This window comes from Dendropsophus ebraccatus, chromosome 6 (assembly GCF_027789765.1).
Source record: "Dendropsophus ebraccatus isolate aDenEbr1 chromosome 6, aDenEbr1.pat, whole genome shotgun sequence".
NCBI classification, from domain to species: domain Eukaryota; kingdom Metazoa; phylum Chordata; class Amphibia; order Anura; family Hylidae; genus Dendropsophus; species Dendropsophus ebraccatus.
In genome coordinates, this window is record NC_091459.1 from 77,555,410 (window position 1) to 77,569,063 (window position 13,654).

The 13,654-nt window shown below is 42.7% G+C and overlaps 1 protein-coding gene across 2 annotated transcripts in view; it reads right to left on the reverse strand.

The window, feature by feature from the left end:
* Positions 1–13,654, reverse strand: part of PRKCI (protein kinase C iota) — a 122,987-nt gene that overhangs the window by 17,666 nt on the left and 91,667 nt on the right. For both annotated transcript variants that reach the window (XM_069975220.1, XM_069975219.1), the window contains exons 6-11: positions 12,785–12,922; positions 12,598–12,649; positions 11,481–11,539; positions 6,242–6,418; positions 3,862–3,959; positions 1,370–1,456 (exon numbers count right to left, since the gene is read on the reverse strand). In XM_069975220.1, coding sequence (XP_069831321.1) covers positions 1,370–1,456; positions 3,862–3,959; positions 6,242–6,418; positions 11,481–11,539; positions 12,598–12,649; positions 12,785–12,922 — 611 coding nt within the window. The remainder of the gene's footprint in view (positions 1–1,369; positions 1,457–3,861; positions 3,960–6,241; positions 6,419–11,480; positions 11,540–12,597; positions 12,650–12,784; positions 12,923–13,654) is intronic.

Here is a 13,654-nt window from a genome sequence, read left to right on the forward strand (position 1 = left end):
AGCAACTATTATACACTAGAAAAATGCTAGAATGCCCCTCAGTCTACGATGGGGCAACAATTTACAGAAAAATAGCACCTTTGATGCTTGGTCCCAGCATCTATAAAATGGGACCAGCATGCAGTTTCAGCAGCAGCACCATGCAGTTTCGGCACAGGCCTTTGCACTTAGTTCACAGCACTCAGGCTGCCAATCAAGCATAAGTGACTGGGGAGTAGGCAGTGGCAACGTGACCACATAACACTGTGGCTCCGCCCTGATGCCTAGATACCGGGGCAAAGGATTAGAGATTCTTTTTTTTTTTTTTTAAACTGCAGTCCCACCAGAAACTGCCAGGCACACCATCAGAGAGTTGTGCCTGGTTCACACTCCCATCAGAGAGGTGAGCGGTCCCCTTTAAATGGCTGGGATTGGAGGTTCCACTTATCCTGGCCATTAGAGAAGGAGCCTTTTAGTAGACATCTGATTTATTTTTTTAGGATTAGACAGTTTAATGGTCCTATTATACAGGCCAAAGGGGCCAATATTTCTTTGTGTAATAGACACAAAAGTCAGCCAATTGTTTGTGTAGCCCTGCTAGCATAATGGATGAACTGTGTAAATGAGCGCTGATTAGAGATGAGCGAAGCTGGAGCATGCTCGAGTCCATCCGAACCCGAACTTTCGGCATTTGATTAGCGGTGGCTGCTGAAGTTGGATAAAGCCCTAAGGCTATGTGGAAATCATGGATATAGTCATTGGCTGTATCCATGTTTTCCAGACAACCTTAGAGCTTTATCCAAGTTCAGCAGCCCCAGCTAATCAAATGCCCAACGATCAGGTTCGGATCGACTCAAACCCGAACTCGGTTTGCTCATCTCTAACGCTGATCTATCAGATAAGTAGCCTGCAGATATAATTCAGCCCTAAGAAACGGACATGTTCATCAAGGTGGCTCAGGCTGTTTGATAAACTTGGTGAATCTTTACACTGTGTAGTCAAGTTTACGCTTAGAGAATTAGGGAGCTTTGAAAAACCTGCATATAACCAACACACCCTGTTCTTACAACTTAAAAAAATCAGCAGAAAATGTCAGGCTATTTAAATCAGCTTGTTATTGTTTTTAACATATTTTAATACAATGTTTGTCTGTGAATTTAGTTTTTACACTGGCAACTATAGTGTGGAAAATCCAGACAAAAACAAACATACAAACATTACTTCTCTTCAACATACACCTATAATCAAATGACTACAATTAAAACTACTGACATATTCCCATTAAAGGAGCAGCTACTTTGATTTCTCCAAGCGTAACCCTTGGCTTACAATAGTAACCGTTAACTTTCCTTCAATGTTTGAGAAAGCATACTATATAAAGAAGACAAACCTTGCATGTTCTTCTGGAAGCTTCCTCTGACGCTGCATGTGAAACATCAGGTCGCCTCCATTTACATATTCAATAACAAAAAACAGTCTAAAACAAAAGAAAGCACACCAATAAATAAGATATATGGTTTGTATCTAAACAACATATAGTCACTGCTAAACAAATATCATTCTCTTTATTACACAATCCAGTGGCTTTGTGCACAGAATAGATTTAAATTCTTTTAAAGGGGTCTGATTCAGGACTGGCAACCACCAGGTGAAGGTGTGTCTAAGCAATAGTTATAATGTAATGTAGAATTAAGTCTTCATAGTCATATTCATTCCTGTATCTGTGTGGCTCTATTACAGACAGACAACAAACATTTATATTATAAAATATTTAAAACCTTAAATACTTCTCCCTTCTCTTGAGCCCCAAGAAATAAGACAAGGCAAACTGAATATGTCCATCCTGTGGACAGGATGTGGGAAACCATATAGGAATGAGGCCTTAAAGGGGTACTCCAGCAAAAAGCTTTTTCCCAGTAATTGAAAAACATTACAAAGTTATAAACTTTGTAATATGCTTTAATCACCTGTCTGCCCCCCTTCCCTATTTTTTCCCCCCTCAACCCCCCACCAGGAAGTGAAGTAAACTCATTGTTACCTAATAAGGGCGGGTTCACACTACGGAATTGTCGCGGACAATGTCCGCAGAATTCAGTCAGCTGTCCGTCCGCACATCTGGGCGCCTTTCCGCCGGCTCCATAGACACCATTCTATGGGCCGGCGTATTCCGCTATACGTTGAAAGAAGTGTCATGTCACTACTTTTAGCGGATCGCGGAATACGCCGGCCCATAGAATGGGGTCTATGGAGCCGGCGGAAAAGCGCGTGCCCGTGCGGGCGGACAGCTGACGGAATTCCGTGGACATTGTCCGCGAGAATTCCGTAGTGTGAACCCGCCCTAACTGTTGACCCCAGGCGCTTTTCTGTGGTAGCCATTTTGTGACAATGACATCATCAAAATAGAGGCGGGTCTAAACCCTGTTAAGTCAGCCATTCCTTTGTCACATGACTCAGGTTGATCAACTCTCATTGGCTGAGCAAGATGTAACTAGCTAACAGTTCTACAGAGTCAGACATCACAGGAGAAAGTGCATCATGGGAAAGCCCAAACCAGGAAGAAAAAATTAAGCCACCAACTGGAGCTTTAAGGACCTGCAAACAGCGGGAAATTCAAACGGAGACAGACTCAGGAGGGATGGTAAATGTAAAAACTATGTTTATAATTTATTTATTTTATTTTAAGGGCCTTTTACATAGGGAAGTTATCAGCCGAATACTGTAGAACCAACCTGGCTGTTCACTGCCATTTCATGGCACTTCTAAAGGGCAGGATTAATGCGCTTAATGACTTGTTCATAGTCAAATGGCCCTCGTATCAATCAGCTATCTACCCATGTAAAAGATCCCTACGGCTATGTTCACACATGAGCTTTTTTTGGTCGTTTGACAGCCATCTTTTAGGACGAATGACAATTTGAGGCCAAATAACGGCCATTATTTGTATAATGACTGCCATGGTAATAGAATAGGAGTCGTTATTTGGCCTCAAAATAATGAGCATTCTGAAAGATGGTTGTCAAACAGCCAAAACAAGACAGTGTATGAAAATTGCTTTGGGGTCTATTTATGCGGCCCGATATGGGGACGTGCAAGGACGCAAGAAAAACAAGCAGCAAGATTGGCACTCATTTGTAGTGCCTCCAAAAGGCACGACTAATCGTGCATCCGGGCCACTGAAGCAATCACTGTATCTGTCGTGGGGCCATTTGATGCTCCTTGGCTGACACTTTCAAACAGGCCGATTATCAGCCAAAGGAGTGTTTGTAGCAATGCACCTTGCCGATAATTGGCCTGTGTAAAAGAGACTTTATGGTTTAATAATGGATGGCCAACTGTTATCTCTCCAGACTTTCGGCAATGCCAATCGCTCATATGTTCTCTATGGGGGGGGGGGGGGTAGGCTGCAGTCAGACAGCTTAGGTGGCGGCTAATCTTTTAGAGAACAAAGGGGATGGGCAGTGATTTTCCAGTACACCTGTCTCCTATCTCCATCATAATCATCTGTCGGTGGTCTGTCAGGAGAGCCCCACACACTACTATGGCCGCCACACACTGATGGCCATAAAAAGTATTAAGTGTATAGGGACCTTTAGTGTTGCTCACATGTGCGATACCTTTTGATAGCAACAACACAAACCAGCATGTTTCAGTTTATACAGCTAGAAACCAACCAATAACATTAATGCCAAAGAGCTGTATACAAGCTTCCACACTACCTGGCTCCTGCCCTCGCAGAGTCAGAAAATGTGAACACAGTGCAAATCATCCCTAAGCCATAGATCAACACAGTAGCAAAAAGAGGCAAACAGCGGTCTATATTTATTCAGTAAATTATCGGAGGTTAAAAGAAAACTGGGGTCAATACAAAGCATTAAGTATTACCTGCTTTCAGTCTGGAAACAAGAGTGTAGTCCAACAAGGAAAGGGTGGTTTGAGGCTTGTTCAAACACATGCTTCTCTGTCTGAACCCAATCAATATCCTAGACACACGGAAAAAAAGGGTGATGAAATATTATGTAAAATCCTGCTTTTTATGCTGGGACAAAAACACCAAACAATCAAACCTTCTGACAAGCCAAAATCCGGCTTCTTAAAGGAATCAAACTATAATGCGATTGAGTTCATTGTATTAATGTTTACTGTTCCCGATGGCTGGCAGGTTGGCAGGCACCAGTCACAAATGGTTGGAAAGAAATAGGGCACTGAAAAGGTTGTATTGCCTTGACTACAGGAACCTGTTTTGCAGTGTGCACTAACAATGTAATTTAAAGGTGTCATCACGCTGTAAGAGACGTGAAAACATTCAGCTATACATCGTGTTACATACCTTAAGTGTGCACCATAAATGAGAGCATGTATCGCACGTCTTTAGAAGGGGTTACAAAACTTAACCTTCAATGGGGAACTGTCAAAACTTTTTCACATTTTCACATTTGTTTAAATATAGTTTGTGGCTAAGATCTCTAGTTAAAATGTTGTGAGCAGGCTAACCCAGGCGGTCACAATCATTTGCATTTATCCCCTCCTGTACACAAATAAAGCTGCATCATATTTAGCACCGGCACTCTGGGGTGGGCAATGAATAAAGCATTCATAGTGGCTTATGTGGGCAAAAAAATATTAAATGAGTATTTCACTCAAACATAACTTTTGATATGTGGCTGCCCATTGTGAGACTACCAATTCATTACATACTTGTTATTATCTATTCAGTCTCCTTCCCCCAGTTCTCAGCTGCTGCTTTCTGCTGAAAACACAAAAATCTGTGTTAGAGCCTCCTTCTACCTTCTGAGAAGGCTGATGTAAAAAAGTCCCTTACTGGCTTTATCTGCAACATTATAGCTTCTTTGTACTGCTGGGAGGGTTAATCACAGTGAGTGTATTAGCAACTTCACCTCAAAATAACCCTCCCAGCATTACAAAGAAGCTACAGTTGCAGAAAGCGAGTCAGGGACTTGTTTACATCAGCTGTCTCAGAAGGGAGGGAGGAGGGGGGGGGAGACGGGGAGAAAAGCCCCCACACAGAACTGGGGGAATGAGACAAAATAAACAACATGTATGGGATGAATTGTTTGTCTCACCAGGGGCAGCAACATATCAAAAGATATGTTTGAGCGAAATACCCCTTTAAAGATTAAAATATTGAGATGACTGAAGAAGGCCATACATTGCCACCATTTGAATGCTTGTTAAGCTGATAACTACACATTTTTTCAATGGAAAGAGTAGACATTGACTGGAAGCATTTTCTTTCCCATTTGCCTGTTCCTTTTTTTGGCAACTCCCTATAATTAAAGGTAACCCTTCAGCAGGTTAGTATTGCCCCCCAGTCCATCCAACAGCCTTATTGTATATTGATAAACAGCTTAAGTATAAAAACGGAGCATATTAAAAGGCATCATGTGCCTCTGTGTACGGGTACTATGTGTAAAAGGTACTACCGTCAACGGCCCGATCGTTTTAGTAAACTGCGTCGATCTGCTATACGGCCCAATGATCGCGCAGTAAGGGCTGCATGGACATCGTTAGATGTCCATGCAGCCCTTGCCGAAACACCTGATACCTTACCTCTCCCTGCTACCAGACTTCTCTTCTGTCCCGGCGGCAGCAGTGGGACCACTGTGGTCTGTGGTTGGCTGAGCAGCCTGTCAGCTGACCAGCCGCTCACATGTTGCAGCTGCCGGGACCAGGAAGCTGCAGAGCACAAAAGAGAAGACCTCTAACGGCAATCGTCAGCCGCACATTACTATTACACGTAGCAATGCGCGGTTGGCGCCAAATGATTTTAGGTACAAACTTAAACCAATGATTAGCTGATCTTTGTCTCTATTACATGAAGTGATAATCAGCTGAATCGGGCCGATTCTGCCATTTATTGATCCATGTTATAGGGCCCTTAGGTTTCCTATAGGGGTCTACAAGCAGTATGGAAATTGCTGTGAAATTGGCCAGCATCACTGGCATTTAGTTCCACCGTAACCTCAGCTGTAGAGTGTTATATAGCTGGTGCACAGAATTACATAACTATGGTCCCAAATGTCAGTGCAGACAGTATCTCAAAAAGTAGGTTTGCTTGTTAAGTACAATAAACTGGACAACCCCTTTAAGGCCTCCAATATAAACTGTAAAATACAGGTAAATCAGGTAAAGAACAGTCAAACTACTGATGAGATAGGCAGGAACAAGGGGAGATAAGTTAACAAGGAAAACATATAAAAGAGCAGAGACTTTATAGAATTTCCACAGACTTTATAATGCCTACCTCATCATCATTAACTAGTTCTTTTTTAACCACTTTCATTGCATAGATGCGCTCTGTCTTCTTTAACCGCACCAGCAGGACCTTTGCATAGCTTCCTCTTCCAATGACTCTGAGCAGGTCAAAATCTTGTAATCCTAGGCTGGAGGGGGGCTTATCACTGTCCCTGCTGTTCCTTGCCTGTTACAAAAAAAGTTCAAAGGGGATCTGATTAAAGCTGCTATTTCATGTTACAGCCCCATTTGTTGCTATTCAGACTGCTAAAGAAGAAAAGGATAATTCAGAAACAGCAGCTTTCATGAAAGGACAAATGCAACTAAGCTTATAGAATCTATTATTATAAGAATAGAAAGCAAAGGAATCCAAAAAGCAGAAACATGACCAAAGTATATATGCTCAATCAGCAGCATTCAATGTATTACTATCAAAACCAGGCTTCTTCACAGCGTGAGCACATCCTAGAAAAGTGGGTTACAACAGAATTTCTGAGTCCTAAAACTTATGTATAGTCTAATGTGTAAGATGACCTACTGGACTGCCTTCCTTCACTATGGTTTGGTGTATATCCCTTCATAAATCTGGGTCCACTACAAACACAATACCAAAAAGGATTGACAACACCAGCTCCATATATAAAATTAAAAAACAACAACAATAATTTATTTATTTTTAGGGCGCCCTCAATTCCAGGACACTGTATATATGATAAGGGGTTAAATTACTTTGAACAAAAAACAAGTACAATCCACAATGTATGGGGTCAGACAAGTGACAATGTATGGGGGCAGACAAGTGACAATGTATGGGGGCAGACAAGTGACAATGTATGGGGGCAGACAAGTGACAATGTATGGGGGCAGACAAGTGACAATGTATGGGGGCAGACAAGTGACAATGTATGGGGGCAGACAAGAGACAATGTATGGGGGCAGACAAGAGACAATGTATGGGGGCAGACAAGTGACAATGTATGGGGGCAGACAAGTGACAATGTATGGGGGCAGACAAGTGACAATGTATGGGGGCAGACAAGAGACAATGTATGGGGGCAGACAAGTGACAATGTATGGGGGCAGACAAGTGACAATGTATGGGGCAGACAAGAGAAAGTATGGGGTCAGACAAGTGACAATGTATGGGGGCAGACAAGAGACAATGTATGGAGGCAGACAAGAGACAATGTATGGGGGCAGACAAGAGACAATGTATGGGGGCAGACAAGAGACGATGTATGGGGTCAGACAAGAGACAATGTATGGGGTCAGACAAGAGACAATGTATGGGGTCAGACAAGAGACAATGTATGGGGTCAGACAAGTGACAATGTATGGGGGCAGACAAGAGACAATGTATGGGGCAGACAAGAGACAATGTATGGGGGCAGACAAGTGCCAATGTATGGGGTCAGACAAGTGACAATGTATGGGGTCAGACAAGAGACAATGTATGGGGGCAGACAAGAGACACATCAGACAAGTGACAATGTATGGGGTCAGACAAGTGACAATGTATGGGGTCAGACAAGTGACAATGTATGGGGGCAGACAAGTGACAATGTATGGGGGCAGACAAGTGACAATGTATGGGGGCAGACAAGTGACAATGTATGGGGGCAGACAAGAGACAATGTATGGGGGCAGACAAGTGACAATGTATGGGGGCAGACAAGTGACAATGTATGGGGGCAGACAAGTGACAATGTATGGGGGCAGACAAGAGACAATGTATGGGGGCAGACAAGTGACAATGTATGGGGGCAGACAAGTGACAATGTATGGGGCAGACAAGAGAAAGTATGGGGTCAGACAAGTGACAATGTATGGGGGCAGACAAGAGACAATGTATGGAGGCAGACAAGAGACAATGTATGGGGGCAGACAAGAGACAATGTATGGGGGCAGACAAGAGACAATGTATGGGGTCAGACAAGAGACAATGTATGGGGTCAGACAAGAGACAATGTATGGGGTCAGACAAGAGACAATGTATGGGGTCAGACAAGTGACAATGTATGGGGGCAGACAAGAGACAATGTATGGGGCAGACAAGAGACAATGTATGGGGGCAGACAAGTGCCAATGTATGGGGTCAGACAAGTGACAATGTATGGGGTCAGACAAGAGACAATGTATGGGGGCAGACAAGAGACACATCAGACAAGTGACAATGTATGGGGTCAGACAAGTGACAATGTATGGGGTCAGACAAGTGACAATGTATGGGGTCAGACAAGTGACAATGTATGGGGGCAGACAAGTGACAATGTATGGGGGCAGACAAGAGACAATGTATGGGGGCAGACAAGTGACAATGTATGGGGGCAGACAAGTGACAATGTATGGGGGCAGACAAGTGACAATGTATGGGGGCAGACAAGAGACAATGTATGGGGGCAGACAAGTGACAATGTATGGGGGCAGACAAGTGACAATGTATGGGGCAGAAAAGGGAAAGTATGGGGTCAGACAAGTGACAATGTATGGGGGCAGACAAGAGACAATGTATGGAGGCAGACAAGTGACAATGTATAGGGTCAGACAAGTGACAATGTATGGGGGCAGACAAGTGACAATGTATGGGGGCAGACAAGTGACAATGTATGGGGGCAGACAAGTGACAATGTATGGGGGCAGACAAGAGACAATGTATGGGGGCAGACAAGAGACAATGTATGGGGTCAGACAAGAGACAATGTATGGGGTCAGACAAGAGACAATGTATGGGGTCAGACAAGAGACAATGTATGGGGTCAGACAAGTGACAATGTATGGGGGCAGACAAGAGACAATGTATGGGGCAGACAAGAGACAATGTATGGGGGCAGACAAGTGCCAATGTATGGGGTCAGACAAGTGACAATGTATGGGGTCAGACAAGAGACAATGTATGGGGGCAGACAAGAGACACATCAGACAAGTGACAATGTATGGGGTCAGACAAGTGACAATGTATGGGGTCAGACAAGTGACAATGTATGGGGTCAGACAAGTGACAATGTATGGGGTCAGACAAGTGACAATGTATGGGGGCAGACAAGTGACAATGTATGGGGGCAGACAAGTGACAATGTATGGGGGCAGACAAGAGACAATGTATGGGGGCAGACAAGTGACAATGTATGGGGGCAGACAAGTGACAATGTATGGGGGCAGACAAGAGACAATGTATGGGGACAGACAAGTGACAATGTATGGGGGCAGACAAGTGACAATGTATGGGGGCAGACAAGTGACAATGTATGGGGGCAGACAAGAGACAATGTATGGGGGCAGACAAGTGACAATGTATGGGGGCAGACAAGTGACAATGTATGGGGCAGACAAGAGAAAGTATGGGGTCAGACAAGTGACAATGTATGGGGGCAGACAAGAGACAATGTATGGAGGCAGACAAGTGACAATGTATAGGGTCAGACAAGTGACAATGTATGGGGGCAGACAAGTGACAATGTATGGGGGCAGACAAGTGACAATGTATGGGGGCAGACAAGTGACAATGTATGGGGGCAGACAAGAGACAATGTATGGGGGCAGACAAGTGACAATGTATGGGGGCAGACAAGTGACAATGTATGGGGGCAGACAAGTGACAATGTATGGGGGCAGACAAGTGACAATGTATGGGGGCAGACAAGTGACAATGTATGGGGGCAGACAAGAGAAAGTATGGGGTCAGACAAGTGACAATGTATGGGGGCAGACAAGTGACAATGTATGGGGGCAGACAACTGAGTCAGTAGGTAAGAGAAGCTGCAGAAGCAGAGCAATAGCAGATAGGTTATTGAAATGGGTTCTAAGTTAGTGAGTTCCAGAGTATGGGGAAAGCTTAGAGAAATCCTAAAGATGGTTGTATGAGGAGTGGACAAGGGAAAAGCACAGACAGGGGTCTTGTGTGGATTAGAGATTGCATGAGGGGAAGTGCTGGGAGATCAGGTCAGAGATGTATGGATGGCCTTGTATGTAACTGTTAATGACTTAAACTGAATGTGCCAGGCAATGGGTAGCCAGTAAAGGGTTTGGCAGAGGGATAAAGGGAGAGAGATTCATTAGTTGGGCAGCAGAAATAAGGCAGGAGTGGAGGAAAGGCAAGGTACAGTATACCGCAATAAGACCACAATAAGAGGATGCAGAGATAATTCAGATGGGAGATGATAATGGCATGTACGAACCTTCTTAATACCTCCAAGATGAGAGCTTGCAGCATGGCCTGCTAACTCAGCCCATTGTTGGCTGACCAATAACTGGCAATAACAGGACCAATGGCAGGCACATTCTGCTCCAAGCTCATGTTGGAGGCAGGCAGGGGACTGAAAGGAGATGAATGGGAGCTGTAGCTGGGCCTGTGGGGGGCCAGGGGTAAGCAAGGATAGTTTTTTTTTCAAAGGTCTTAGCAATATAAGAGTTTTTTATTGCTTTTTAATACCATAATATCCCTTCATCAGTCAACCAACCTAACTAAAACAAGTTCAACTAAATTAATGTAAATGTTATACTACTCAAGTCTGTTTGCTTTATGTCAATGCAAAGAGCCATGGGAACAATTTATAAAAAGGTAAAGACAGAGTAGAAGAGTTGCCAAAGACAACACATCAAGGACACTGCTTTATTGTCAATCTGCTTTAGACAAAATAACTATAATATGATTGGAAAACAAACCTTTTTTTTCAATTCTTAAAACAAATAAAAAAAAGAATAAGAAATCTCCAGCTGTGTTTTTACAGCACTATAGTATGATGCTGATGTAGAAATGAAAGCACAGAAATCAATGTACAGGCAATGACCTCCTGCACCTTGGTTTGGGCCTGGGCACCATACATAGAGACCTTATGGTTACCTTATCAAAAAATAAACACATCAGAAATTGGAAAGGACAATGATACAAAGCCTAGTAAGTTTTTCTGAGGGAACCATATTACCAGGTTCCAAGAAATACATCCAATTTAAAGTGCCCTGGATAATAAAAGGAACAGATATACGACAGTAGGTATTACAGGTCACTGTTGTCCTGTACAAGCAATGCATTTTTCTTCTTGCAGTGCAGCGGCGAACATGCAATTACTAGTACAGAGCCTGCTATTATGGTCTATTTCTCTTGTTTTCTTCTTGAGGGATGTCATACTCCCACATAAATGACCAACAATGTCTAAGTGCAAGAACTACCGAACATAAAACACAGTAAAAAGTATAAAAGCAGTCCAAGTTAGCTATATCATACAATAGGGAAGGCTTTAAAATCTACATACCTCTTTCTCTTCACCATCCTGGTCTATGTTATTCTGACTCCTATGCCTATAAGTAGATTCTGCAAAAAAACAAGGAGTTTTCTTAGTTACTGCTCTTCATTTTGGGAATGTTCTTGAAGTGTATGAAACATATGTCCACTGTATGGTAATATTAGGATACTTAGTGACAGCACTATTTTCCCACGGGGCTTTAGTAAGCTCAGCTACGTAAACATAGTGAGATGAAATTTGTAACACTGCAGCTGCCATAGCAGTTTCCAGCTTCCAACATCTGTCAGACAGTAAGTAATTTATGCATATTGGTCATTTTATACCCAGCTCATGCTGGCTATTATGGATGAGTTTTGTTATAATTTGGACTAAAGCACCCTCGAGCTTAGCTTTTTTTCCCCCCAGTTCTCCAGTTTTACGTTGTAACAGAAAAGTACACACAGAGCCAAGATGAATTCCAGAACTGACAAAGGCTGAATGAATTCACCTGCACCAGTTTACCATCTGTAAGTCACTAGGTATTATTTTTATAAATACATGATGCATTATACTAAAAAGGTTGTTGGTTGGATAAAGTAAACCTGTCAGCTCCAATGGACAGAGCTGCAGACACTGGCAGATGGGTCATGTGAAAATAAAGTTCACCATACCTATATGTGCTGTGATGGCCATTTTTTTAAGTTATAAGACTGTTGTTTTCTATGAAGTGTCACCCAATAGGCGCCAAGCTGCAGCAGCACACCTCCTCCCTCCCTGCTTTCAGTGACTGACATACAGGGCTCAGTTCTGGAAGCCTAGCAGGGAGAGGTGGAGGAGAAAGAAGGCATGCATGCTGCAGCTCAGTGTGGCCTCTATAATGAAAGAAACACATGATGCTATTACACTGCAAACAGCCAATAGCTAAAAGAAAGCTATTATTTGTTTTATATCTCAGTTATATATCAGCTATATGCCCATATCTGCAGCTCTGAGCATGATAAAGAGCTGACAAATTCCCTTTAAAAAATATATATATTTAAAGTACACAGACCACTCTATGGTGAAAAAAAACATGTCTATTTTGATTTACCATGCAAACATGTTAGCAAACAAGTGAGCATTTTTGTTACAGTGCTATGTTTCATACCTGGCTCAACTTGTGGATTCATGCTTGGCATTTCCATAGGTATAATTGGTTCCTATAATAAGAATATAAACAAAACATCTATTATAGATGTGCACATCTACACAATATTCTACAGGTAAACTAGTGATTCACAGCAAAGTTTAAGGGAAAAACCATATCAATTCACAGGGAAAGCACTGTTACTTACAGCTATCGTGTGTCGTCCACACTCAATGCTAACAAGTTTGTGGCATTTCTTATGGACCAGCAGCTTACAGTTGATACACTTGTATCCTTGCCTTCCTAGTCCCCATATTCGGTCAGTGCAGATGGCACAGTGTGCTCGCTGCAAACAGGGAAACACATGTCAAAAACACACATTCATAACACCCATCATTCATAGCAGATTGTCAGGTATTCATATCTACTCAATAAAGAACTGATACAAGCATCCCATAGCATTATCAGGCAATGGTGACACAATAAACCCTAGAAACTATAGCTTGTTTGTATACTGTGACAACGTAAAATTATGCCAAATATAGGGCCTCATATTAAAGTGTAGCAGACAAAAAGTGGAGTAGCTGATCAATCATATTAAAGTTTTCACTATCCAAGCCATACTAGAAAACAGACAAAATGTAATCAGTTGCTATCGATAATTCATCCATCTTTTTCTGCATTACTACAAAACAAGCTTCATGTATTCCAAAAAGGATAGGTTCATAAACTTTGTACCTTCCATTATAAGAAAACTTTTGACATGCCACAGAAACATGTCAAAAGTCTCGATCGGTTCGAGTCTGAGTGCTCAGAGCGGTACCGATCGGCAGAAAGAGACGGGAGGACCGCTGCTGCAGTGTGTCCTCTCCCCTCTTGGAGTTTAAAGAAAGTCAGGCTCCATAGGAGTGTGCTATAAGTCTGATCTGTACGGGTCTGAGAACTTTTGAAATGTCTCTATGACATGTCAAAAAAATTTTGTAACGACTGGTACACTTTAAGATGCTAATGACCAATTGTGAAATGTATAGCAGTAATACAACAATTACATAGACAGCCACGTAGATGCAATCATAAC